A 26,794-nucleotide genomic window follows, 5' to 3' on the forward strand; every position below is an offset into this window, starting at 1 on the left:
GAATAAACTGTAGACTTTTTTTTATTTGAATTCTTTATTTAAAAAATCAATTACAATTAAAAAAAAACTTTTAAACGAAAACCCACCACGTCTGTGGTTCAAAACGTGTTTTAAATTTAGGAAGGAGAAAACAAATATGTTTTAAAAGTGTTTTAAAAGTATGGTCTTTGCTTTAGCATAAAATGAAACCTCATCTGTATATTTTATATAAAATTACACGGCATCTGTATATGGGCATGTTCTGTCAGCTTTCTGTATGTTTCTGAATGTTAGGAGTTAGTAGTTTGACAAAAATTTTGTAACTAGTATTCTATGCTCTGGTTAGAGTGTCTGCAGCACGTGAACCAGCGTGCAGTGAGCACTCAGGGAACTTCTAGCAGAAAACCTCTGTACAGGAAATGTCCAGGGGACGACTTACAAATGCATCTCTGTGATTTGTACCTGCGTACAGTAGTTCCCTTGTCACATACCTCTTTGCAAGAGTATCTTGCACCACCTCTGCATGAGGTGATTGTTAGCTATACTTGCTCAAAAAACAGGAGATAAGTTTTCTGTGTTCTTCTGTTTTGTTGTAAAGTTCCCGAATCTTTTAATCATTGGCACAATCAGTACTGTACGCACTAGTCTGGGGTGTGAATATATATCCTGTTATAAGATGTTTCTATTTACTAACAGGTTTTGACTTGGGAAGTTTAAAGAACTTAAGAGGAAGGAAGTCCTCTTGAAATTTCAAAACTTCAGGGAGTGCTTTTCCATATCATAGTGTAAAACAGACATCTTACATATAATCAATCTTTTAAATGTTATAGACATTAACATCTTAAATAGTTATAGACATTAACATCATCTACCCACAAAGTTGCTAATCTCTTTGTATATAATCATTCCTGAAATGAGAGACTTTTTTGATTAAAAAGGAAATGCGTGTAAACTAATGTTGCTGTGTTCTTTTTAATAGGGATGATGATGTCATCGCAGTTTAATATTTCTCAGAATTCCATGCGTGGTAGTCCTGCATCTTCCAATTATCAACAAACCACTATCTCACATAGCCCTTCCAGGTAATGCTATGTTTAAATGGGGGTAGAGAGTGGGCAGTGAACTTCACATGCTTCCTACAGTGACAGTCAATTCTTGCTGCAAGTATGTGAGTCGAAGTAAGATCAGTGTTAAGATAAATCCTGCATTTGTCTGACAGCAGGGTGAGTTTCTGCACCTGGAAAAAAAACAAATATAGTGCTTATTCACTTTTTGCCAGTGAATTAATCTTTGTACTATAAGGACTAGTCATGATTCCCGACTCTCTCCCTTCCATGATTTTGGCAGATTTTCTTTCCTGCGTAAAGAATCTCCCTGCCTCCTCCCACCCCTCCAGTTGTACTCTCTCTGTTGCAGAGGCTGACAGTGGTGGCAGGAGGATAGGAGAGAAGAGGCGTTCTGGCATGTATAGCAGTGCCAGCCTGACAGGAGGATGAGACAGAAGGCTTGTTAAAGCATGGAGTACTGTTTTAACAGTAGACAAAAAGACCATCTATAGGAGGATAGGCCTAGTAGTTTGGCCAGCAGCTTCCTCTTCAACTTTCTAGTTCTTTTTCAAACTTTGAATGTTAGCAAATAGGGCGTACCTATTATCTAGGTCTTTATTGATATAATAAAGTACTCTGGATTAGAGGAAAGATATCTGCATGCAGTTTCAACCCAGTTACTGGGCTGTAATAGATTTAATCTGCAGCTATTAGACATCATTATTAAAATAAACTGTTATTTCACATTTCACTTCAAGTTAATGTAATTGTTTGGGCAAATAGAAAGCTTTATCATAGAATCATTCAGGTTGGAAAAGACTTCTAAGATCATCTAGTCCAACCTTTTTTATAACTGTAAAAAAAACAACTACACTGTCAAGAGTGATTTTATATATATATATTTATTCACTTTTATATCTAAAAGTGATTTTGAAGAAGGTTTTATGAATTATGAATGTTACAATGTGCTATGTCTTCTTGAAATCCTTGTTTTAAATATTTTGCTGTTTCTTTCTGCGGAAGCTTACCGTCACAAAGTTGCTATCCAGAACCGAGGGTTGTGAAAGCATGTATTTGTTTTATTTTTATTTTGAAAGAATGTAAGTTATAATGTACATGTATTATTGTCACAAGCCTGATTTGTATGGCATCCTATCTTTAGGATCAGTCCAAGGTAAAGCCAGTGAAAGAATAAGCTGTATTCAGTGGACTTTGGGTCAGGTCCTACCTAACTGCCCATCACATTCCTATATTTTGGTAGTATAGTTGCGCAAGATAAAGTTCTTTGAAATCTTACTCGAAAAATCATATTTAGAGTAGATGGCTCCTTGTTGATCATAGCAAGCTTATTTTTATTTGATAATTAAACTTTATCTGTCATTTTCATTCAAGCTTCTAATAAGCTAGAACTGACTTCTGAAAATTACATATTTTAGTAAATATTTGTAACTTGTGTTGTTGTGTCCTTTCACTAAGTGGGGATCTTATGAACGCTTTCTATTCTCTTCTTTAGTTTTACTAATACAGTTCCTAACCTGTGGCTCTTAAGTAGTAATTGAAGTTGGGAAGGCATTGATAGCTTTAAATACTGCTTTTGAAGAGGTTTCTTGATTGCTTTGGAATTTCATGTCTTTCCCAGAAGTTATAATGTTCTAGAGGTATAGTATTTCAAAAGGAATAATAAAATTGTCTAAATTTGCTTTTACAACTTCTAAAAACTTTTAAAATTTTATTTTTAGCCGGTTTGTGCCACCACAGACAAGCTCCAGTAACAGATTTTTGGCACAACAGAACAGTCCAGTGCCTAGTCCATATGCACCTCAAAGCCCTGCAGGGTACATGCCATATTCACATCCTCCGAGTTACACACCACATCCTCAGTTGCAGCAAGGTAAGTCTGTGATGTTTGTTATGTTCTCTTATCTCATGTCAGCTTTGCCTTCATGTGCATGTTTCATGGCTCTTGATTTCTTCAAAGTCACATGCTTTTTTTTTTTTTGTATTTTTAGCTTTGTTTACCTAACTGTACAGAGTAATAATATATTAAACAAACAAACAAAGTAAAACATCTTCATTTGACATTACTCCCCTATGTACACCTATTTTACATAATTATCATGTATATATGACAATAGAAAAATCAAAACAAACCAAAACACTTTTATTTGATAGTTATGGCCATCATTTATCTCTACTAGCAAAAACATCATTTTTGCCAGTGTAACTAAGTTTTGCTGCCATCTTATTTAGCCTTACCAAACCTTTGTAGTGTAGACTAGACTAATGCTAAGTTGGCTAGAATTAGACTCAAGTTATGCAGTAACTAGCAAAGATGACCTTCAGCATGAATGGATTTCTTTCTTTTTCCCTTTTCTAAATACAATCTTAAACAATGTGAACACTGTTAAAGTATCTAGGCATTTTTTGTTGGTAAGTAGAATTCTCATTGGATTCTTCTAAATAATCTGTTTTAAAGTTTAGTAGTGTGCTTGGAATATGTATATAGCTGTTCTGTATGCAATGTTGCATGTCTCATGAATGCCTTGAAAGCTTCATATACTGACGGGAGTGAATAAAAATTATGTAAAAGAAAATAGTTTTCTATAATCTGTAAGAAAATGATACTGAAAGTAATTAGGATAGATGCGGAGATAGCTTGGCTAGCTTGTATGTGAAATTTGGATTTTTTGAATCCTCTTGAAAATTATATCTTAGATACCTGATTTTATTCAAAGCATTTGTAGCAGAAGGATTCAATCAAGAAAAAAGGATTTTTGTTCAGATTCCAGACCTCTTGTATCTAACTCACTATTATCCACTATTATGATGCTTTCTGTGGAACCTTTAAGAGTTAATGAGTGTATGTATATATCAGTATAATTATTTACATTTTTTATATTTCAGCTTCAGTGTCCAGTCCCATTGTCACAGCTGGGATGAGGAATCTCCATGAAAATAAAATTTCAAGTCAATTGTCTGGAAATTCAGCTAATCATCATGCTGATAATTCTAGACATAGCTCAAATGAAGACTACCTACAGATGGTGCACAGACTAAGTAGTGATGTATGTAACCTATATCAATTTATTATGATAAGTCAAATATGTGTTTAGCTGCCTCAAAAGTCAGATACTTTACTATGTTGTTGATATATAAAACCACTGAAAATATAATTAAGTTTCAGACATACTGTGCAACTTGAACTTGTGAGATTTTATGTTTTCTAGAAGATCTCTCTCCTTTGGAACAGTTTATAACATTCTGTTGAAATTATGAAAAGTAAAAAATCTTATTCATAAGTTTATTTTAAAGAAATGATAGTGTCGCTATACTTATTTCCTCAATATATTGATGCAGACAATACTGGATTCTAAATAGGTGTATAGTTAGTTTGTCTAGTTGCAGATCCCTGCAATTCTTGATTAGACCTGACATATTTGAATAACGTATTGGGTAGTATTATGGTGTTCATATAGACATTTTTTCTTACTGGTTTGTATGTGCTTTATGGGCTGTTTTTTTTGTTGTTGTTGTTTTGTTTTTTTAAAGAAATTTTCCCTTAGTGGCAGAAATGCTTCTTTCAAAATTTTTGTTTGTTTGTTTTTTGTTTTTTTTTTTTTTTTTTTTTTTTTTTCCAACCCCCCTGCCATGGGCAGGGACACCTCCCACTAGACCTGGTTGCTCAAAGCCCCATCCAACCTGTCTGTAAACACCTCCAGGGTTGGAGCATCCACAACTTCTCTGGGCAACCTGTTCCAATGCCTCACCACCCTCACAGTAAAGAATGTCTTCCTAATGTCTAATCTAAAGCAACCCTTTTCTAGTTTAAAGCCATTCCTCCTTCTCCTATCACTATATTCCCTGACAAAGAGTCCCTCCCCAGCTTTCCTGTAGGCCCCCTTTAGGTTCTGAAAGGCCACAATTAGGTCTCCCCGGAGCCTTCTCTTCTACAGACTGAACAACCCCAGCTCCCTCAGCCTTTCTTCATAGAAGAGGTGCTCCGGCCCTCTGATCATCTTCGTGGCCCTCCTCTGGACTCATTCTAATATGCCCACATCCTTTTTGTGCTGGGGGCAACAAAGCTGAATGCAGCACTCCAGGTGGGGTATCACAAGAGCAGAGTAGAGGGGGACAGTCACCTCCCTTGACCTGCTGACCATACTTCTTTTGACACAGCCCAGGATATGGTTGGCTTTCTGGGCTGCAAGCGCACATTGCTGGCTTATGTTGAGCTTCTCATCAACTAGCATCCCCAGGTCCTTCTCCTCAGGGCTGCTCTCAATGCATTCTCCACCCAGCCTGTATTTGTGCTTGGGATTGCTCTGGCCCAGGTGCAGGGCCTTGCACTTGGCCTTGCTGAACTTCATGAGGTTCACACAGGCCCACCCCTCAAGCCTGTCCACGTCCCTCTGGATGGCATCCCTTCCCGCCAGCGTGTCAACCACACCACACAGCTTGGTGTCATCAGCAAACTTGCTGAGGGTGCACTCAGTCTCACTGGCCATGTCAGTAACAAAGATGTTAATCAGCGACGGTCCCAGTACCGACCCCTGAGGAACGCCACTTGTCACTGGTCTCCACCTGTGGACATTGAGCCATGGATCCCAACTCTTTGAGTGCAACCATCCAGCCAATTCCTTACCCACCAAGCGGTCCATACGTCAAATCCATGTCTCTCCAATTTAGAGACAAGGATATCGTTGGGAACAGGGTCAAATGCTTTGCACAAATCCAGGTAGATGATGTCAGTTGCTCTTCCCCTATCCACCAATGCTGTAACCCAATTGTAGAAGGCCACCAGATTTGTCAGGCACAATCTGCCCTTAGTGAAGCCATGTTGGCTGTCACCAATCACCTCCTTATTTTCCATCTGCCTTAGCATAGTTTCCAGGAGGATCTGCTCCATGATCTTGCCAGGCACAGAGGTGAGACGGACTGGCCTGTAGTTCCCCGGGTCTTCCTTTTTTTCCCTTTTTAAAAATGGGGGTTATGTTTCCCCTCCTCCAGTCAGTGGGAACTTCACCAGACTGCCATGACTTCTCAAATATGATGGATAGTGGCTTAGCAACTTCATTTGCCAGTTCCCTCAGGACCCGCAGATACATCTCATTAGGTCCCATGGACTTGTGCACCTTCAGGTTCCTTAGACGGTCTCGAACATGATCTTCTCCTACAGTGGGCAGTTCATCATTCTCCCAATCCCTGCCTTTGCCTTTTAGGCTTAGGCTGCGTGGCTAGATTTTCATCTTAATGAGAATCTCATCCTGTGGATGAAGCTTCATGGTAGTTATTCTTTATAAGCTTGACACAATCTCTTAACAACTCTTAAGGGGAGAGCACTTAAATTTCAGTTGGCGTTTTTTGACTAGCTCTTTGAACAGTCTGGTCATAATGATGCCTACAACAGTAGGCATAACAGTAGTTACAAAACCTCATCAAAAGCTTGTGGCAAATAGGCCTTTTTTCCCCTTTAAGTGTTTATTTCAGTTTACAAAATCTGTGGGTAACCTTTGTTTCTAAATTAGCTTGTGGAAGCAAAAGAAGTGTTGCATTGAACAAGTGTGTTATTAACACCAGGCTCTCTAAATCCCTTACCAGTGTTAATACTGTAGAACTCCAAGAGTGTCATTAGTTTTGCTTTTTTGTTTTATTTTAAATTATAGAATTATGCTGATTAAAATTATTAGCTATGAAGTAGTATCTTAAACAAAAGTTTTGTGATGAAGAAATCTGTCATAATACATAATCATCAGATGTGTTTTCTCAGTTTTTGTTTCAGCAATGCAAATTCTTTAAATCAGAAAGCTGTTCTTGACATTAAATATATATAAATATACCCCATCTATATTAAAGGTACACTGTCAAGAGAATCTTGGTTTTGTTAAGCCAAGGTTTTTGGAAAAGTTTAATATTAGGATAATTTATTTCAGTGTTTACATTTCACAATATTTAAAAATGTTCAACACTAATTTTGTTATTCAAGCAGTGCAGCCGCATCCTAGTTCTCGAGAACTTAGAAATTAAACTCATTCAGAACTGACAGGCTATGAAAATGTGAAACATACATTCATTGTTCAGTTTAATTGGAGAAGCACTCAATTTAAAAAGCAGTAAGCCTCTCAGCAGCTGCCACCTGCTGAGAAGTACACAAGGTTTGGGATGTATTCAGGGTGGTGGTTCCTGAAGGGGGGTTTTGGGCCTCGACACCCTCAGGCGGAGGGAGGGACTGACTGGCAAGCAGCAGGTCTCACAGGAGGGGCAGGTGAGAGTTGGGCAGCGCCAGTTGCACCTGCTGTGCCAGTTCAAACCACATGAAGCACATACCAGCAGTTGCCATGTGCTGAGAGCAGTGCAAAACTTGCGAGGTACCTGGTAGGTATCTGAGGAGGTTTCTTCACTGGTCCACTGGTCATAATCCCTCCCCGGGGAGCTCAAACAGTGGTGACCACTCAACAGAAAGCTATGTCCTCTGTGGTATTTACACCCACTGGGGCCAATGCAGCTACCCAGACAGAACTCCCAAGGGAGCGTGCAGCCATCCAAGTCTCCAGCTGCAGGATGTGCCTAAGGTTTCTACTGGTGTCTGAGGCAGTAGCAAGAATACCTGTGAGAGGCGTGCCCAGGCAGAACTGCTGAGCTTGGTGGCTGGGCTCCAGGAGATTGACTGGTAGATTCATACTCTGCCCTCAGTGGAACAGAAATGTCAATTAGGCATAACAGATGGCAAGGGGGATCCTGTACTCTCTCTCCACCAGGCAGGAGGCATTGACTTGAGGGATAGAGGTGAATGGAAACAAGTCTCTGCTCAGGGCAGTGGGAGAAGCTCCTACTTGTCTACTTTGCCTTCCCTTCCCTTGCCCTTAACACAATAAATTATGAGGTTCTGGAATTGGAAGGACAAGGACATGATGAAGTGGATGATGATCCATCTATGCAAGAGAAGTCACTGAGGTCAGGTCATCTTATCCCCTGCATCATGACCACCTCCGTAAAGAAAATATGGTGGGTTATTGCTGTAGGTGACTACCTTCTGAGGGGACCAGAGGACCTGATCTGCCAACCAGACCCACCTTTTAGGGAAGTTTGCTGACTCCGTGGGGCTCACGTTAAGGATGTTACCAGGAAACTTCCTAGCCTGGTGTGGCCATCAGATTATTATCTGCTCTTGCTTTTCCATCTGGGTAGCGACAAAGTCACAATGAGAACTCAGGGGCAATCAAAAGAGACTTCAGGGTCGTGGAAGATTGGTGAAGGAACGTAGGTAGTATTCTCATCTATCCTTCCAGTTGTAAGGAACGATATTGAAAGAAACAGGTGGACCCAGCTTATTGATACCTGGCTCCAAGGCTGATGTCACCAGTAGAATTTCGGGCCTATGCAATACCAGGCATGCTGGAGCCTGACGGGATTCACTTTCTCAAAGGGGGAGAAATATTTTTGTTCACAAGTTAGTGGGGCTGATTTGAAAGAGCTTTAAACTAGGTTTGAAGGGTGAAAAGAGGTAAAATCAAGCTTACTAGCAATAAGCTATGGGATGGCATGACAGTATTTGTGGGACAATGTGCTGTCTTAGTCCCAGAGCTAAGACATCATTAGCATAAGTGAGACTTAGTTGGAAGAGTCCTATGACTGGAGTGCTGTGATGGATGGTTATTCATGATAAGTGATGATGGTTATTCATGATGTTGTGATGATGGTTATTTATGATATTCATCTCCATGAAGATGGCTCTTCAGGAGAGGTGGGCAGGGCAGGTGAGGCAGAAGGGTAGTGCTGTATGTAAAGGAGGGGTTGGACTGTACAGTGCTTGCAGTTGGGGATGATGTGGTTGAGAGCCTCTGGGTAAACATGTAGGAGAAAAGCTAATAAAGCAGATGATGATGTGTGTCTGCTATAGATCACCCAGCCAGGATGATGATACTGAACGTAGCATTCTATAAGGAATTAAGGGAAATCTCTAGATCAGTTGCCCTTGTCCTTATGGGCGACTTCAACTTCCTAGATGTTAACTGGGACTGTCGTACAGCAGACACAAACAGGTCCAGTGAATTCCTGAAGCACACTGAAGATAATTTTTTGATGCAGGTACTAAGGGAGTCAACTAGGAAAGGTGCCCTCCTAGATATGTGGTTTGTAAACAGAGGTGGTCTTGTGGATGAAGTGGTGATTGGTGGCTATCATGGCCACAGCAATCATGAAATAGTTGAGTTTAAAATCTTTGGTGATATGAGAAAAACTGTCAGCAAAGCTACTACCCTTGATTTTGGGAAAGCGGACTTTAGGCTGTTCAAGGAACTGGTTAGTAAGGTCCTCTGGAAATCTGCTTTTGAAAGCATTGTGGTCCATCAACGCTGATCACTTTTTACAAGCCATTTCTTAAGAGTGCAGGAGCAGTCAATTCCAATGTGTTGGAAGTCAAGCAAATGGGGCAGAAAGCCAGCTTGGCTAAACAGATATCTCCTTCAGGAACTTAGGTGAAAAAAGAAAGTGTATGGATTTTGGAAGCAAGGTCAGGCTACACAGGAGGAATATAGAGATTCTGTTCACTGTTGTAGGGAGAAAACATGTACAGCCAAAGCTCAATTGGAGCTGAAGCTGGCTTTTTAAAGTATGCTAACAGCAAAAGGAAGACCAGAGATAACATTGGTCCATTGGTTGGTCACCTCACAAATAGGGTTGAAGATAAAGCAGAGACATTTCATATATTCTTTGCCTCTGTCTTTAGCACCAATGACAGGTCGTGGGACAAGATCTGATGACAAGGTTACCCACCTAGTGGACAAAGGGAAAGCAGTGGATGTGGGGTGTTTTTTTTAAATTTATTTTAGCAAAGCTTTCAATACTGTTTCTCACAGTATCCTTCTGGATAAAGCATCTAGCATACAACTAGACATTATATACAGTACAATGAGTGAACAATTGGCAGAAGGGTTGGACTCTGAGAGTTGTAGTAAATGGGGTAACATCAGGCTGGTGGCCAGTCAGTAAGTGGTGTTCCCCAGGGCTCAATTTTAGGGCCAGTTCTATTCAATGTTTTTATCAATAACCTGGACACGGGAGTTGAGTGCACACTAAGTAAGTTTGTGGATGATACTAAATTGGGAGAAGTCATCCATTCCCTTGAGCATATAGAGGCCTTGCAGAGAGATCTTGATAGATTAGAGCACTGGGCAATTGCCAACCATATGAAATTTAACAAGAGCAAATGCTGGATTCTGCACTTGGGACAATGTAATTCTGGGTGTACATACGTACGTACTGGGGGACTAGTGGCTGGAGTGCAGCCCTGCAAAAAGGGATCTGGTGGTTTTGGTTGATGGTAAGCTCGATAGGAGTCAACAATGTGCCCTGATGTCCAAAAGGGCCAACCATTTCCCTGGGGTGCTGCATTAAGCACAGTATAACTAACCAGTTAAAAGAAGTGATTGTCCCACTATGCTCAGCACTGGTGTGGCCTCACCTCAAGTACTGTGTGCAGTTTTGGGCTCCACAATATAATGATGATATAAAACTATTAGAATGCCTCCAAAGGAGGGCAACAAAGATGATGAAAGGACTAGAGAGTGTGACATATGAGGAGTGGCTGAGGATACTTGGTTTGTTCAGCTTAGAGAGAGATTGAGGGGTGACCTCACTGTTGTCTACAACTTCCTCAAGAGGGGGAGCAAAGAGGGAGGTGCTGATCTCTTCTCTCTGGTGACTGGTGATAGGATGCAAGGGGATGGCTTAATAAAGCTAGGGGAAGTTCAGACTGGATATTAAGAAAAAGCTCTTTACTGAGAGAGTGATCAGGCAATGGAACAGGCTCCCCAGGGTCATGGCCCCAAACATTTTGGTGTTCAAGAAGCATTTGGACAATGCTCTTAGATATATGGTTTAACTCTTAGGTTGGCTTGTGTGGAATCGGGAGTTGGACAAGTGCAGGGTCCTGCACCTAGGGAGGAATAACTCTAAGTACCAGTACAGGCTGGGGGGTGACCTGCTGGAGAGCAGCTCTGCAGAGAGAGACCTGGGAGTCCTGGTGGACAGCAGGCTGACCATGAGTCAACAATGTGCCCTAGTGGCCAAGAAGACCAATGGTATCCTGGGGTGCATTCGGAAGAGTGTTGCCAGCAGGCCAAGGGTGTTGATCTTCCCCCTCTACTCAGCCGTGGTGAGGCCACACCTAGAGTATTGAGTCCAGTTCTGGGGTCCCCAGTACAAGAGGGACATGGAACTACTGGAGCGAGTTCAGAGGGTATACGGAGATGATTAGAGGACTGGAGCACCTGTCGCACGAGGACAGGCTGAGAGAACTGGGCCTGTTTAGCCTGGAAAAGGGAAGACTGAGGGGAGATCTCATTAATGTGTACAAATATCTGAGGGGAGGGTGTCGAGAGGATGGAGCCGGTCTCTTTTCAGTTGTGCCCAGCGACAGGACGAGAGGGAACGGGCACTGGAACAGGTTGTCCAGAGAGGTTGTGGAGTCTCTTTCTCTGGAGGTATTTAAAACCCGCTTGGACGCTATCCTGCATAACATGCTCTAGGTGATTCTGCTCAGCAGGGGGGTTGGAGTAGATGATCTTCAGAGGTTCCTTCCAACCCCGCCCATTCTGTGATTCTGTGATCCCTTCCAACTCAGCATATTCTGTGACTCTAGTAAATGATATAAACTTGCACTTTAGTGCATTTCCTTACTGGAGCATGTTACATATATTTTATTTGTAATTATACTTTGTAAAGCTGATTTTAGTTGCTATCATGCAGAAAACAGTTTGAAGTATTCAGATGAATGAAAATTTATGTATAGATAATAAGTTTAATCATGATGTTTTCGCCTTTTCAGACGCAGCATGACCTTTTGTGCAGATACAGCTATGAATGTGGATTATTAAATCCTAAAACTTAAAAGCTTTAATTATTCTTTAGTCTTAGTACTAGGAATTTATCACATAAAAAATTGTGAGTAGTTACAGGATATTGTGTATTTGCCATTAGTGATATATACAAAATCAGTAAATATACCTTTGAAGCTTACTGCACATACACTCAGTTTAAGGACCATTCGTTGGGAAAATTCAGAGCTTTCCTCAAATATAAGTTTGTGCTTATGTTTCACCACTTGATGAAGGTCTGAACTAGGAAAAAGTAAATGAGCACTTCTGACAAGTTATCAGCTACAATAAGAATGGCATGTGTACATGGAAGTTTATCTACCTAGCTAGTCTGTTTTGTTAATCTAATGAAAGACATCTTTGCCTATGTCCTTGGCAATTATGTGTAGAGGACCTCTCCTGTCTCAATGAAACATAGATGCTAGAAAAGTTGCTAACCTAGTAAGTCGTAAGTAAACTAGCAATTCATACAGCAGGAAATTAATTCATTTTGGCTTGCAGTGACACACATGTAAGTTTAAGGTGTAGTTCTTTTTATTGCATTGAATCTGAATATTAGATTTCTTCGTGCATGAGGCTTTCTTCACATGAGGAAACAGCTCTTTTTGCAAGCACTGTTGCAAAAATAAGTGTAATAGCACAGCATGAGTTTTAGATTCACTTTGCTGTGGGAGCAAAAAAATTCAATGGAAGTGTTCTAAGTTGCCCATGGATGGTGAAACCTGGTTTCTTATGGATTCATATTCTTTGCCCTGTAAGCACCTTCAGTCCATAAATTTCAAACTCTTTCCTTTGCTCTAAGCAGTGTGAATGAACTATGTCTTTGCAAGATGTAACATGTATGGTGGCTAGTCTGCTACTAGGCATGTGAAAAATGGCTGTTTGGTCATTGCCAAAGGGAGTGTGTAGTTGCCCCATCTCTGCAGGCTTCTATCTTCTTCAAATGCCAATTTAGCTTTCTGACTTTACTGCCTGCTGCTGATTTTTTTTTCATAGAAACTTAATTACAGTTAATTACAGTTGAGCCTTATAATATTAATTGAGTTGAAACTAGTCATAAGGATAAAAGTATTTAGGGACAAACAGACAATTCAGGGTAAAAAAAAAAAGGGGGGGGGGCAGGGAATAATATAAAGGAGTTATATAAAAGAACTGTGTATGTACAGATATCTCAATATGAGCCACATTAGAATATTAGCTAATGAAATAACCAAGAATCAGAATTTTATTAGGAAAATGATTAATCTTAAAATTTTTTGAGACTTCACTTGTATGACTTTATTCTTTAAAAAAATAGACTTCTTGCATTTTTTTTAATAATTTATGTAAATTGTCTCTTCATAGATATAAGGGTCGTTAATTTGTTCTTTCCCAAAACATTCCCATAGATATTGTTTAAAAAACAATGCTAGCAATAAGAAATACTGTTTTATAAAAAATTAAATCTAGTAAGGTCCTTGACTGAATAAGCATACTCGTCACCAGCAGAGGCCTCCATGACAATGGTTAAAAAAACAAAAAAAAAGGTGTGTGTCTGAATAGTGGCTTTCATATTTAATTTTAAGGTAGTGGGGGGGAAAAAGTCACATTTACATTCCTGATGATAAAGCATGAACATCCTTACACTGTAATTGGTATTATATTATGAAGTTTTTCAGAAATTAGGAATTTTTAGAAATTAGGAATTAAAACAAGTTGTTCTGTGCAAAACTGAAAAGACGGTAAAATGTTTTTGCTGTGTTGGGGAATTTCTCTGAATTGCCATCACGTTGTTTCCTATCTAACTGTTAAGACAGGCAAATAAGCTAAAATCGTTCAAGTTATGATATACACAAAACTATCTCAGCTGCTGCAATGGGAGTGCTACAGATTTTGTTCAGTCCTGATGTGTGTATGCTGGAGGGTATAAATATAAAACGTTAGTTTGCTTAAATGTAAAAGTGAGATAGTATTATAGAGAAGCTTTAAGGGCAGGTTAAGTGGAAAAAATTTTGAATTTGTTTTAAAAATCTACTTTTTATGCTTGGTTTCAGTTGTTTATATAGAGTTCATACTTAGCAATAATTTACTATGAGTTCTTGTAACAAAAAATTCCTAAATGTAATCTTAATGTCAACCAAAAGTGATTACTTCAAACAGAAGATGTGTACATAAATTTATTTTTGTGTGCATGTTCTGGTGATAAATTCTTCTTAGGGCTGTTGTGCTCTGGAATATTGCCTATATAGCCGTCTAATTTATAAAGATTTTGATATAAATAAATATTTTTCTAATAGTTGTTGTATGATTTTTCATCCAATCCATTTTATCAGTGTATGTATTAATTTCAGTATTTTATAAAACGTTCATGTTCACGATGTTATTTTTTTATCATTGTCACTTTAGGATGGCGATCCTTCAATAAGGAATGCTGCATCTTTTTCCTTGAGGTCACCACAGTCAGTCTGCTCTCCAGCTGGAAGTGATGGAGCCCCTAAAGGTAGTCTAGCAGTCATATATATCAATATATTTTTCACAATTTAAAGGAACAGACTTTAAAGAGGTTTTTAGTTAGTCCTTCTGACATCTTTTTTCAAATAGTACTAGAAAGTATGTCTTTAGATTTCAGTAACAAAATCATTTTGAGCCCTGATCCAGAAGAAATTTCTGAAGGTCCAAAAATTGATTAATGGTACTTCAAAACATAGCTCAAATTAATGGAGGACAGAAGGATTTTAAATCCTTTCTAATATGAGGATTAAATTGTTTATAAGAATGGTTTTGGTTGCTCTGCATAATAAATGGTTTCATGGCAGCATTACAAGTATTGAACCCTTAACCAGCTCAAAGTGTTTTAACATGCAATGCTTGTCTTGATTGCAATCATCAGTTTTGAAGAACATGAAATTAACAGTAGTTCAGTGAACACAATACATATAGCATAAACAAAGCCCAAAAAACTTAGCTGTGGAGAAGGAATAGGGCAACGTCAGCTGAATCTGCTCAAAATAATTCTTTATGCTAAAATATAGAAAGTATACTGCTGTTTATAATATTATCCTTAAGAAGCAATGACTGAGATGCATGAGACTTAGCAAGGTAGGGGTTGGGCATATTTTTACTAATACAGGTTTTCATATCTTATGTATTTACATGCTAATAGTAAAAAGATGCAACAGTGCTTTCCTCTCTTTTAGCCCTGGAACAAAATTGAGTCTTTCTGGATGGTCAGGTTAGGTTGAGAGGGAGAACAGGAGATGGGAGAGATTACAGAGAAGGTGAGGGTGTTAGGCTTGTTCAGCCTGGATACGTCAGGTCTTAGGGGGGGGGGAACTTAGAACAGCCTTCCCATACCTATGCGGAGATTATCAGAAAGACTGAGTCAGGCTTTTCACAGTGGTATGTAGAAAGGATGAGATACAATGGACAATTGAAATGGGAGGTTCTGACTGGATATAAGGAAAACCTTTTTCACTATCGGGATAGTCAACCACTGAAAAAGGTTGCCCAGAGAATATGTGCATTTTCCATTCCTGGAGGTTTTCAAGACCAGGCTGGATAAAGTTCCCCGTGATGGTCCAACCTTGCTTACCCTGCTTTGAGCAAGAGGATGGACTAAAGACCTCCTGAGGTCCCTTCTTAACTGAATTATTCGATGATCCTGTAACTGCTAAAATGATCTCTGTGGTTCATCTTCTATAGACACATACTGTGTTAGACAGTGATGGAAAAAGCATGGTTCAAATGCAAGTGAGAAGTACTTGTATAGCATTCCATCAGCATCATTTTTTTAAGAGGTCTTGTGCTAAAGGACTTGTTGCAAGACTTGTATAAATGGCAAAGACTAAATGTGGTTGTTTTCTTTTACTCAGTGTTTTTCTTTAACTCATTACACAAAATCCATGTTTGTAGAGCATTCACAACATTGTGAATCTAAGCTACTTATACTCAGATATATGATTACTACTCAGCCAGAAGAATATTTGAATTATTTTTTTGGTTAAATTGCAGCTGTTTCAATTGATTGTCTCAGAACCCATTTTGAAAGGATATCATTATAGATTACCTCTGAAAACAATCTGATTGTACATTTCAGATTGTAATGTTTCAGCATTAGAGGGGCTGAAAAAGTGCAAGAGGAGCTTTATGATTTATTTACCTGTATGTTAGATTTACTTTTCTCATTGATAAAGCACACAACTGAAGTACTGTTAGTAATGGTGCTACCATTTTGCCTTCTTTGAGATTAATGAACCCTGACTGAACCATTTCTTGATGCTGCAAGAATCTTGCCATTTTCTTCCTTCAATCAAGCATTTTATAAATGTATTGAAGAGGTGTAGATAATTACAATATTGCTTAGAATATGTGATCCCTGACAGTGAGCTTTTGGCCTATGATTTGAAGCGAAAGTGGTTGGTTGTGCTGATAAATTTTGCAGTGATGAGCAAACAACAAATATCTATGCTGAGATTTTTCTGGCTGCTGTCATTAGCCCTTGAAAACTTGGTTGACAAGTTGCAAACTTTGGTAAAGAACATTAGCAAAATATTTACTTTTTTGTTTGGGAGGACAAAAAGAATGGTACTAGATATCTGTGGTGGTTTTACTTGGGTGGGCGGCCGAGCTCCACCACAACCGCTCTCTCACTCCCCCTCCTCAAAGAGGAACGGGGAGAAAATACGATGAAAAGGGCTCAAGGGTTGAGATAAGGATGAGGAGATCACACAGTAATTATCGTGACGGGCAAAACAGACTCAGCGTAGGGAGACAGTAAGATTTACTGCCTATTACTAACAAGCTAGAGAAGTGAGAAACAAAGGAAAGAAACCAAAAGCACCTTCCCCCACATCCACCCTCTTCCACCTCCTCCCCCCGAGCGGTGCAGGGGAACGGGGGAATGGGGGTTATGGTCAGTCTATAGCGCTTCTTCCCCGCTGCTCCTTCTCGGTCACTCTCGTCCCCTGCGCTGTGGGGTCCCTCCCACGGGATGCAGTCCTTGCTGAACTGATCCGGCGTGGGCTGCCCACAGGCAGCAGCTCTTCAAGAACTGCTCCAGATATGGGTCCGTACCATGGGGTCCATCCCTCAGGAGCAAACTGCTCCAACCTGGATCCCCCACGGGCAGCAGCTCCTGCCAGGTCACCTGCTCCTGCGTGGTCTCCTCTCCATGGGCTACAGGTCTGGCCTGGAATCTGCTCCGGCAGGGGTCTTCCACAGGCCGCAGTCTCCGTCGGTGCAGGTCCACCTGTTCCACCGTGGTCTCCTCCATGGGCTGCAGGGTGGAACCCTGCTCCACCGTGGTACTCCATGGGCTGCAGGGGGACAGCCTGCTTCACCATGGTCCTCACCACAGGCCGCAGGGGACTTCTGCTCCGGCGCCTGGAACACTTCTCCCCCTCCTTCTTCACTGACCTTGGCGCCTGCAAGGCTGTTCCTCACTCCTCTCACTCTCCCAGCTGCTGTGTAGCACAGCGTCTTTTTCCCCCGTCTTAAATATGCTCTCACAGAGGAGCAAAACATCACTTATTGGCTCGGCTCTGGTCAGCGGTGGGGCCCTTACCAAACATGGGGCAGCTTCTAGATCCTTCTCACAGAAGCCACCCCTACGGCCCCCTGCTACCAAAACCTTGCCACGTAAACCCACTACAATATCGTCAGTCAATAGAAAGATCTCAGGGAAGGATATTACAATATCTAAGCTTTCTTATGTAGTATAGAAATGTGAGGCAATTACCGAAGGTACAGGTACAGACTGCATTTCTGTACTTTTGACGTGGAAATAGCAAGGACTTCTGGAGATTTGGAGTATGCGGTTGCACAGTCTTGAATCATTTAAAACTGAACGATAGCTGACTGATTGATGGAATCTGAATGAGGAAGAAGTTTTGTTTGTAACTCAGGGAAAATATTTGAGGTGACAGAAGTTATATTTGCTTTTTTGGTTGGTTATTCACTTATTGAATGAAACAACGTTTCTTTGTTACAGAAATTATTGCTTCACCTCCTTTGCTTCAGTAAAGGTACCAGAGCAGCTGAAGTTTTATGCAGAAGATTTTAGGCTGGACTTTATCCTTTCTTTTTAATGTAAATTTTAGATTTTTAGCTATGTAAACAGAATAGTGGCTCTGCTTTCATGCTATCATCTATTACCACATCTGCTTTTATGGTGAATTCATAGGAAAGAATTTTCCTATGAAGAATTAACAAGGAGTAATTTCCTTCTTCTAGTCTCATAAAATTTTTTGTGGAATCCATTACCCAAGATGGATTACTCATCAAAATCCTTTATCTGTTTATTCTACTTTCCTACCAATCTTCGGGAACTTCAGGAAGAAATATTTATTTATTTAAGACAACTTCTAAAGGTGTGTATAAGGGAAAATCTTCCACAGAGTTCTTAGTCCACTGCTTTCTGGAGAGAAAAGCTCATATATTTACGGTCCTGTTTCCATACAGTTTCCTGAACTTCTGGGGAAACATTCTAAGGAATAGCAACAATCCTTATTAAACTATGTTATTTTGCAACTTTTTTCTTCCTGGAAATAATTTGTATTCCCTCCAGAAATCGTTAAACTTTTTTCTTACAGGAAATATTTCAACATTACCCTTCCAACATTTTATAAGACACTGAAAATTACAGCCATATCCAAATTTTCTTTAGAGGCTGATATTTTCCCAGTTAGTACTTGATTATTTTCTGAATAATTTGGAAATACTACTTTTATTTTCTTAGGGATTTATAAGACTTCTCCAGAGAGATTCCTCTATACTTGGTCTCTATGTATAGTGGGTTGCAAGGAGAAAAAAGAATGTTTTCAAATCTCTGTTGCAGACCTCAGTGCTCCCAAAGGTATTTGTTAAAAAAAAATATCACCTCTCCCTCTCTCCTTTGAAAGAAAGGTGGAAGAAATTTATTTAAAGGTGCTTTCTGACAGGGCCAAAATAAGCATTCATTCTTGCTTCTACAAGTTTTAACTTTTTACACAAAGATGCTTCTGAATACAGCAGTTCTAAGGTGGAACAGACAAAGCTTTTTTTTTTTTATACGGCATTTGAAGCTGAGTAGAAAGTGGTGGGACTCTGCCCTGAAATCTGTTGAAAGAGTATGTGAAAAGTGAATACAATCTGTTCCAAAAAATCTCCCAAATAAATATTGTTCTTTCTCTGTCTCATATGCTATCCTGTTAAGTTTGAATTCTAAATGAAGTTATGCTGTTTCAAAATAAATGTCAACATAATCTGTTAATCAAAATAAGTAATAATTGTTTTATATGTAGTATAAAACTTGGGAAGATTTCTAGAGGAAGATTCTAAGATTTCAGAAAATAAAGTAGGAAAGGACTTGGGGGCGGGGCTTCCCATCTTCTTACCAGCTACTAGGAGGAAAATTAACTCTATCCTAACTGAAACCAGGACATACCCTTAGCTGGATGAGCTGTATCAGTATCACTCCCAATAACTTCCATCTATTTTATTCTTAAAATGTCAGTAATAGAGTTTCCTTTCTCTTGCCATGCAACCTGTTCAAATTCCTATTGCTAGAAAGCTTTTCTTCTATTTTTTGCATGAATCATTTTGTTGGGAGTTAGGCATGACGCTTCTTGACTTCTTTCCAGTGGGTAAAGAAAAACAACTAATGTCCTTTTTTGTACAGCATTCATTTACATATCAAAGACCATTATCATGTCTTCCACCAATTTAATCTTCTACAGACTGAACAGTGCTGCTTCTTGCTATCATCTTTACATAAGTCTGCATTTCTAAGCCTCTGATTGTCTTTGCTTTTATCTGAATTCTAGTTTGTCTGCATGTCTTGGTGTTGTACTGCCCTAAGTTGTACATACAACTCAATTTGAAAACTTAAAAGGATGAGTAGTCAGAAAATTACTGTAGATGACTTTTTGTATGATACTTCTGTTATATATGAGAGTATGGCTGCTCTTTGGTGATAGATTCACGTTGCAAGCTGCTATAAACGTACTGCTGTCTTTATGTAGAATTTGTCTGTCTTCCTGTCATGTTATTACAATTACTCTTTCTCAGATGAATAAGAAGTTTGTGCTTATTCTTACCAAATTTCTTTTGTTTTAAAAGGTTATTCCAATCAGTAAAGATAATTGTCAATTTTGATTCTGTTTTTAAAAACCGTTGCATGCCTCTCTCAGACACTCAACACCAAAAGTTTGGTATCATCATTAGATAATAATAATTAGATTAATGCAAGTACTCTCTAATTCTGTTACATGAGAAGTCGTTATTGACAAATATTTTAATACTGCTATTCTTAAGACTGTGCTCTGAAAAGCTGCATTTGTTTACCAATACTCTGTTCATCCATTTTTACCAAGAACGACTGATACTCTTGTGGTGGTTTTACTGTGCTAGGCACCTGAACACCACAACCGCTCTCTCACTCCCCCTCCTTAGATGAGGAGGGGAAGAAGTAAAGGAAAGAACAACTCACGGGTTGAGATAAGGATGATTTAATTAAAAGGAAAAAAATAATTATTAAGGAAAGATTATTATTAATTAAACAATTTAACTAAACAATTTAACTAAACAATTAACAATTTAACTAAAGGGGAAAAAAGGAAAGGGGAAAAGGGAGGGGGAAAGGGAAAACTAAACAAAACAAGTAAAGGCTATGTGGAAGCGCAGAGGAAAGAAATTACTCTCTACTTCCCACAAATGAGCGATGCTTGACCACGTCCTTGAAGCAGGGCCTCAACGCACGTAGCCGGCGTTCGGGAGGAGGACAGACGTTTTCACAACGAGAGCCCACCCCTCCCCTCTTCCTCCTTTTTCCACCTTTTATTGCTGAGTGTGACATCATATGGTATGGAATATCCCTTTGGTTGGTTTAGGTCAGCTGCCCTGGTGATGTTTCTTTTCTCACATCTTTGCCCACCCCTAGGGGGGTTAGAGAGAGTCCTGATGCTGTGCCAGCACTGCTCAGCAGCAGACACAACACTGGTGTGATACCATTGCTGTTTTAGCTACGAGTGCAGAGCACAGCACTGTATGGGCTGCTGCAGGGAAAGTTAACATCCCAGCCCGACCCAGTACAACTCTTTGAATACATTTTTCCAATAGGATATACTAAAATCTTTCAGTATTTTTGCTTAGACCATACTTCTTCAGTTTGTTAGTGTAATTGATATGAGAAGCTATATAGAAAGCCTTGCTTAAGTCCAGGTATGACACTCAATTCTCTTTAATCCACGAGATTTACTGCTTTATAGAATGACATTATTATGATTTGATGATACTTATTCTTAACAAACTCACTTTGGAATATTACCTCTTCATTATTTTCTCAATCCTTAAAACAAATTGTTCTCCTAGTATGTACTGAAATCATACAGTCTATGTATAATAGTCTGGACAGTAATACACTTTGAATAGACTGTTTTCCATTTTTGAGTGTGCTGCAGGCGCAAATTCTCAAGATGATTATTACCAATTGTGTGATTGGTTTAGCAATGGTTTCAGGGTGAATTTGTCTGATGACATTTTCATGAAAACATTCAATTTATGTGAAGGTGATTAATAGGATCATATTAAATAAAAAATGATATATATATATATAGATATATATATATATTTTCCATTTACACAGTATAACTGTCATCTCTTGAAGTCTTTTGGCAGTAATCTGAATATTCCTCAGGTTCTGTCATTACCAGGTTCTTAGCTTTTCCAACAAACATCAGTACCAGTGCAATATGGATATTATGGTCTTCACATGTAGAACATATGCACTCATTAATGCCTCTTTTCAAAAAGACTTTTTTCAGTAAAAAGTCTGGAATGCTGTGTCCAGGTTTGACCTATAATGATTTAGTACCCACTTAAATAATGTTCACAGAGTCTCGAGGATCACTTTTTATGAATTTAAAAAGACACAGCACTTGAATGTTGGTGGTGTTTCTCTCTAGTGTGCTATGAACCAAGTATTATCCATCAGTCTTCATTTGTTCACTAGTAGTTTTTTCTGGCCTTCATGCATAGGGAATAATACTTCTTACAAAAGAGCACGTTCAAAGACTTGCATAATTTACCTGTAAGGGATAAGTATGAAAATACTCTTTGGTATCCTTTTGAAGCTGTGAAAGTGAAAAGTTAGTAATTTTAAATATGCTTAATAGTTGTTTTTTAACCATGTGGATCACAACAAAGAAATTGACCAGTGGTGGGACTTTGGTGCATCAGCTTTGAAAGGCAAGTGGTGTTTGTTCTAAAGAGGCTCAAAGATTATCAGAGAAAGTATCATGAATGGTTAAATAAGATATGAGTGCTGTGGCATAATTAGAAAGTGTGCAGACAAAAAAATATAAGGTATAGGTATCAGTGTTGTGTATAATCTTCTGGACAAAAGCTTATTTGTTTGCTACTCAAGTTACTGATGAGTAACACAGTAATGCACAATGAGCAAGTGAAGCCATTTCATGGTAAACAAGAAGTGGTTTTGAAACTTTTAATTCTTAAGATGGCTAAGTCACTGTTAATGCAATGCACTTTATAGTTGCTTGCGTTATAAAGGATATGTTAGGAAATCGGTCAAAAGTCTCAGGAAAATAAAAGTGTTTACAAATTGCTAAAGCAGTTCATAAAACTTCTTCCATACTCAGTGCCATCTAGCACTAGGGAAACTAATTAATATAGAGAACCAATCCTGGAGTTATCATGGGTGATCAGTATGACTTTCACTGAAAGACTATGGAGGTATTGTTTACGGGTGTATTTGTTCTTTGCAGAGTTCTGATTTCTTATGTTGTTACCTGCTTCTAAGTTATATTTATCATTATCTGGATGACAATAATTATCTTCTGTTCACTGATGATATAATGACAGTCCCAAATCAATGGAGAGTCTCTTTTTATCTCACAAGTTTTATGTATTCTTGCCATACAAAAAAGTTTGGACAAGGTTCTTTTGCTGATACTATGGAACTACAGAAAGTCAGATATTTTTTTTCTCCTGAATTACTGCACAGCTCTAGGTTTAGACTGGAAAGCTACCTACATATTTCTCTATTATAAAAGAATGTTCTAAAACTGGGGTCATTCACAAAGATCATATCCAAAGATCATCATATGGTTTACTACACTGACAGCATTTTGTAGAACAAACCTTCTCAACCTTGGAATCTTGTCTGCTTCAGCTAATATATCATATCTCTCTGTCTGTGTATTCTTTCCATAAAAAACATTTCTTCTGTTATCAATAAGTCTTGTGAGAGCTTTGTTCTCAGATATATAATAGCTCAAAGCCTTCTCCCATAGGAAATATTCCAGACTGACTTCAACAGTAATAGGTGAAACTCTCTCTGTATAATGAGTGATGTTTTGTCTCAAGTCTAAGCATCCAACAGTGTGTGGTACATGTTCAATGTGTGATACATGTTCAAAACTGTTAATGTCTGTGGTAGAATGAAACTGTTCCAGAATACTTCATCTTTTTCAATTTCTTTTCACCTCAGTGCCTAGGCATAGTAGCTTCTAAGCCCATTTGTTGCAAGAGGCTTAACCGTCTGTAGACATCTCAGAAATATGTGACGTTATTGCCAGAACAGATACTCTTAAAATGCAGCTTATACTTACTATTATACATACTGCTGCCTACAAGAGGGAAAACTGTACTTTGTTTCTTCATTTAACTGGAATCTAAGTACATTCAGTGGAATGCACTGAATTCTGACCTCCTCAAGTCTACCCAAAGATTAAAAAAAAAATAAAAAAAAATCTGTTGCTGCAGTGTTATTTTTCAGCATGACAAATCCAAAGTAATACCAAAGCAGAATGATCTTGTCATATTTACTTAAAAGTTTAGGGCAAGGAAGAATCAAATCTCTGTCCTCTCTTTGAAGCCTAACTGTGTAGAACAATGTGTTCCATTATTGCAACTTCAGAAGTATTCATTTAAGTGCTAATTCAAGATTAAGATGTCAGTAAGTTCTTTGAAAAATTTTGAGCTGCCTCTGATATTTGTAGAAAGAAAAATGCACCCTGTATTTCCAGTGAGTGGTGCTCATTACCTTAGAGAAAATCAGTAGCTAACAATTTCTGCTATTCGTTACGCCAAGACAATCTTGTAAATTATTGTTTAAAGAGGCAGTAATTAGGAGAAGTGTGTGTGCATGCCACACGCATGCATCACAAGAATAGGAATCTATGGTGGAAGGCAAGTGAGAGAGCTTTGTAGGGTGTAACCAGGACTTTGGTATTAGTGAATGGGTGTGGTATCTAATTTGAGGAGGGGAAATAATGTGGTGAAAAGATCTAGAGAATCAGGATGAATCAAAACAGGGCTTCTCAACATTGTGGATATTACTGGCAGAATATGGAGTTGTTTCTCATGGTCAAGGAGAACTGGGTAAGAGAAACTCATTTTATACCCAGCTCTACATACAGAGCCTATAGGATATCTCACAGAATGTACTAGAGATAGAAAATAAAGTATAGCAGCCTCTGCAAAGCCATCAGTAAAGGAACACCTTTCATTTGAACTGCAGATTTGGTATATGTATCCATTCTTTTTTTCATCTACAGGTCAGTGCATTGTTTAATTAATAATATTTCTTAAAATATCTGAAAGACATTTAAGCTGCAGAATAAAGCTACTTTCTTGTTTAGTGGTGTTTCTTGAATGAAGCACGTGGGGACCTGTCTTCCAATACATTTTTGAGTGTTGTTACAAGTACTGATTTATGATGACCTAAAACAGAATGACTAATAATAATCTCAGTCACTGCCTTCTGAAGAGCAGTCTTCCCTAGTGGATGAGTGGGATCAGAGAAACGTTTGCTTTGTTTAAACAAGAGGAGGCTGGAGTATATTGGTCTATTATTATTATTACTATTATTATTATTATTTTCTTTTTATATGCACCGGTATTCCTTTTTAAACCAAAAAAATGTAGCTTAATTATAGCTTAAAATCATAGTTGGGAAAGGTTGAAATGTTATCTGCTTTTCAAAGTTTTTTTTCTGTGCTAACAGTTATGGGGAGCTTGTTTAATTTGAGGAACAAAAAAAGTGATGAATTGGAGAAGATTTGTAATGCCCTCTTTTAAAATGTCATTTTTATGTCCTCTTTTTAAAATTTCTCTAGATATATTCAAAGTCTGGAGTGAGTGAATATAGAAGTAAAAATTCATACATTTTAAAAGAGAAAGAAAGAGAGGAGCTAAGGCAAGGAATATTTAAAAAAAGGTGTGAAAATGAACTATCAGAATCAAAGTTAAAGAAGAAGGAAAGACCAATTTATTTTTAAGACTTTTTCTAATTTCATCTTTCTATGGACACGTAAGCTAGGGAACCCTCCCTAAACAACTGTTGTGGTGTTTTTTTGTTTGTTTGTTTGTTTTTAAATTTAACGATGTGTGGCTGAAATGGCTAACAGTACACTGATCATTAAGTCTTCATCACTGAGCCTTATGAAGAATCTTTTTGATCTTTCCTTTTTCTGTAGTCAACTTACTTTCATTGACTATTTTCTAATAGTTGATATTCTGAACCTGCAAGTACTATTTTGCGTGTGTGTGTGTTTTTGTTTGTTTGGTTTTGTTCCATCTTCTCTGAAATGATCCCTTCGCCATTTGCAGTGGACTGTTAAAACTTCTAGGAAATACAATGTAACTATCTGGAATACATCTTGATCTAGGAATGATGTGTCTCCTACCAATCTTATTTAGACCTTTTGTGAACACAGATATATGTACAAATACACATTAAAATTATGTAGGTTATATTTAGTGTGCTTTTATATAAAATATGAAACAACATAACTGTTCAGTTTTTCTGAATTATTATTCTAGGATCAAGACCACCTTTAATCCTACAATCTCAGCATCCACCTTATTCATCACCTAGAGATGTTCCCCCAGACATACTGTTAGATTCTCCAGAAAGAAAGCAAAAGAAACAAAAGAAAATGAAGTTAGGCAAGGATGAAAAAGACCAGACTGAAAAAGCTGCAATGTATGATATCATTAGTTCTCCTTCCAAGAACTCCACTAAGCTTACATTAAGACTCTCTCGTGTAAGATCTTCGGATATGGACCAGCAGGATGATATGCTTTCTGGTTTGGAAAACAGCAGTGTGTCAGAGGGTGATATACCTTTTAATGTGCAGTACCCAGGACAGACTTCTAAAACACCCGTTACGCCACAGGATGTTAACCACCCACTGAACACTGCTCAGTGTTTGCCGCAGCATGAACAGACAGCTTTCCTTCAGGCACAAGTGCCTGTTTTACAACAGAACGCTTCAGTTGCTGCAAAACAGCCTCAGACTCCTGTGGTACAGACACAGCAACAGGTTTCGCAACAAGGAACTATAACGTCATTTGATGAAGTAGAATTGGATGCATTGGCTGAAATTGAGCGGATAGAACGTGAATCAGCTATTGAAAGGGAGCGATTTTCAAAAGAAGTGCAAGATAAAGGTAAAAGGATTGTGTGTGTGTATACACTATATTTATTATATAAATATATATATGCCTATAAAACCCATATATATATATATATATAAAAATAAAACTTCATTTTATTGTTACATAGTTCAATTCTGTTTACTCAGTGTAGGTTCTTCTATGATATTCATCTTAATTTCCCTGCAACAATGGACTGTAATTTCATATATGCATATTTTTAGTAGTTGGTATTCTTTATTTGGGATCTTACTGTATGGAAAGTGAAGTTCTTATGTTTCAAAATTCTTTTTAACCTACTCTTATTTGAACCATGAGACCGAATGAAGTACAGTTAACATCATTTATAAAGTTTCTAAAATCCCAGTAGTATGTACTACAAGTCAAAATTTGTTATAAGTTCTGGTAGTTGAATTTTTCATTTTCTATGTTACCTAATTTAAGAAAATAGAGGAAAACTTTTATCCTCATCTGTTCATA

General features: G+C 38.4%; 1 protein-coding gene across 1 annotated transcript in view; it reads left to right on the forward strand.

The window, feature by feature from the left end:
• The first annotated feature begins 937 nt into the window (after positions 1-937).
• LOC125181257 (nipped-B-like protein) overlaps positions 938-26,794 on the forward strand; it is a 100,229-nt gene continuing 74,372 nt past the window's right edge. The window contains exons 1-5 of the mRNA XM_066987102.1: positions 938-1,061; positions 2,765-2,916; positions 3,930-4,090; positions 14,285-14,378; positions 25,700-26,329. Of these exons, the coding sequence (XP_066843203.1) occupies positions 961-1,061; positions 2,765-2,916; positions 3,930-4,090; positions 14,285-14,378; positions 25,700-26,329 (1,138 nt within the window). The 5' untranslated portion in view covers positions 938-960. The remainder of the gene's footprint in view (positions 1,062-2,764; positions 2,917-3,929; positions 4,091-14,284; positions 14,379-25,699; positions 26,330-26,794) is intronic.

This window comes from Anser cygnoides, chromosome W, assembly GCF_040182565.1.
Source record: "Anser cygnoides isolate HZ-2024a breed goose chromosome W, Taihu_goose_T2T_genome, whole genome shotgun sequence".
In the NCBI taxonomy this organism is placed as follows: domain Eukaryota; kingdom Metazoa; phylum Chordata; class Aves; order Anseriformes; family Anatidae; genus Anser; species Anser cygnoides.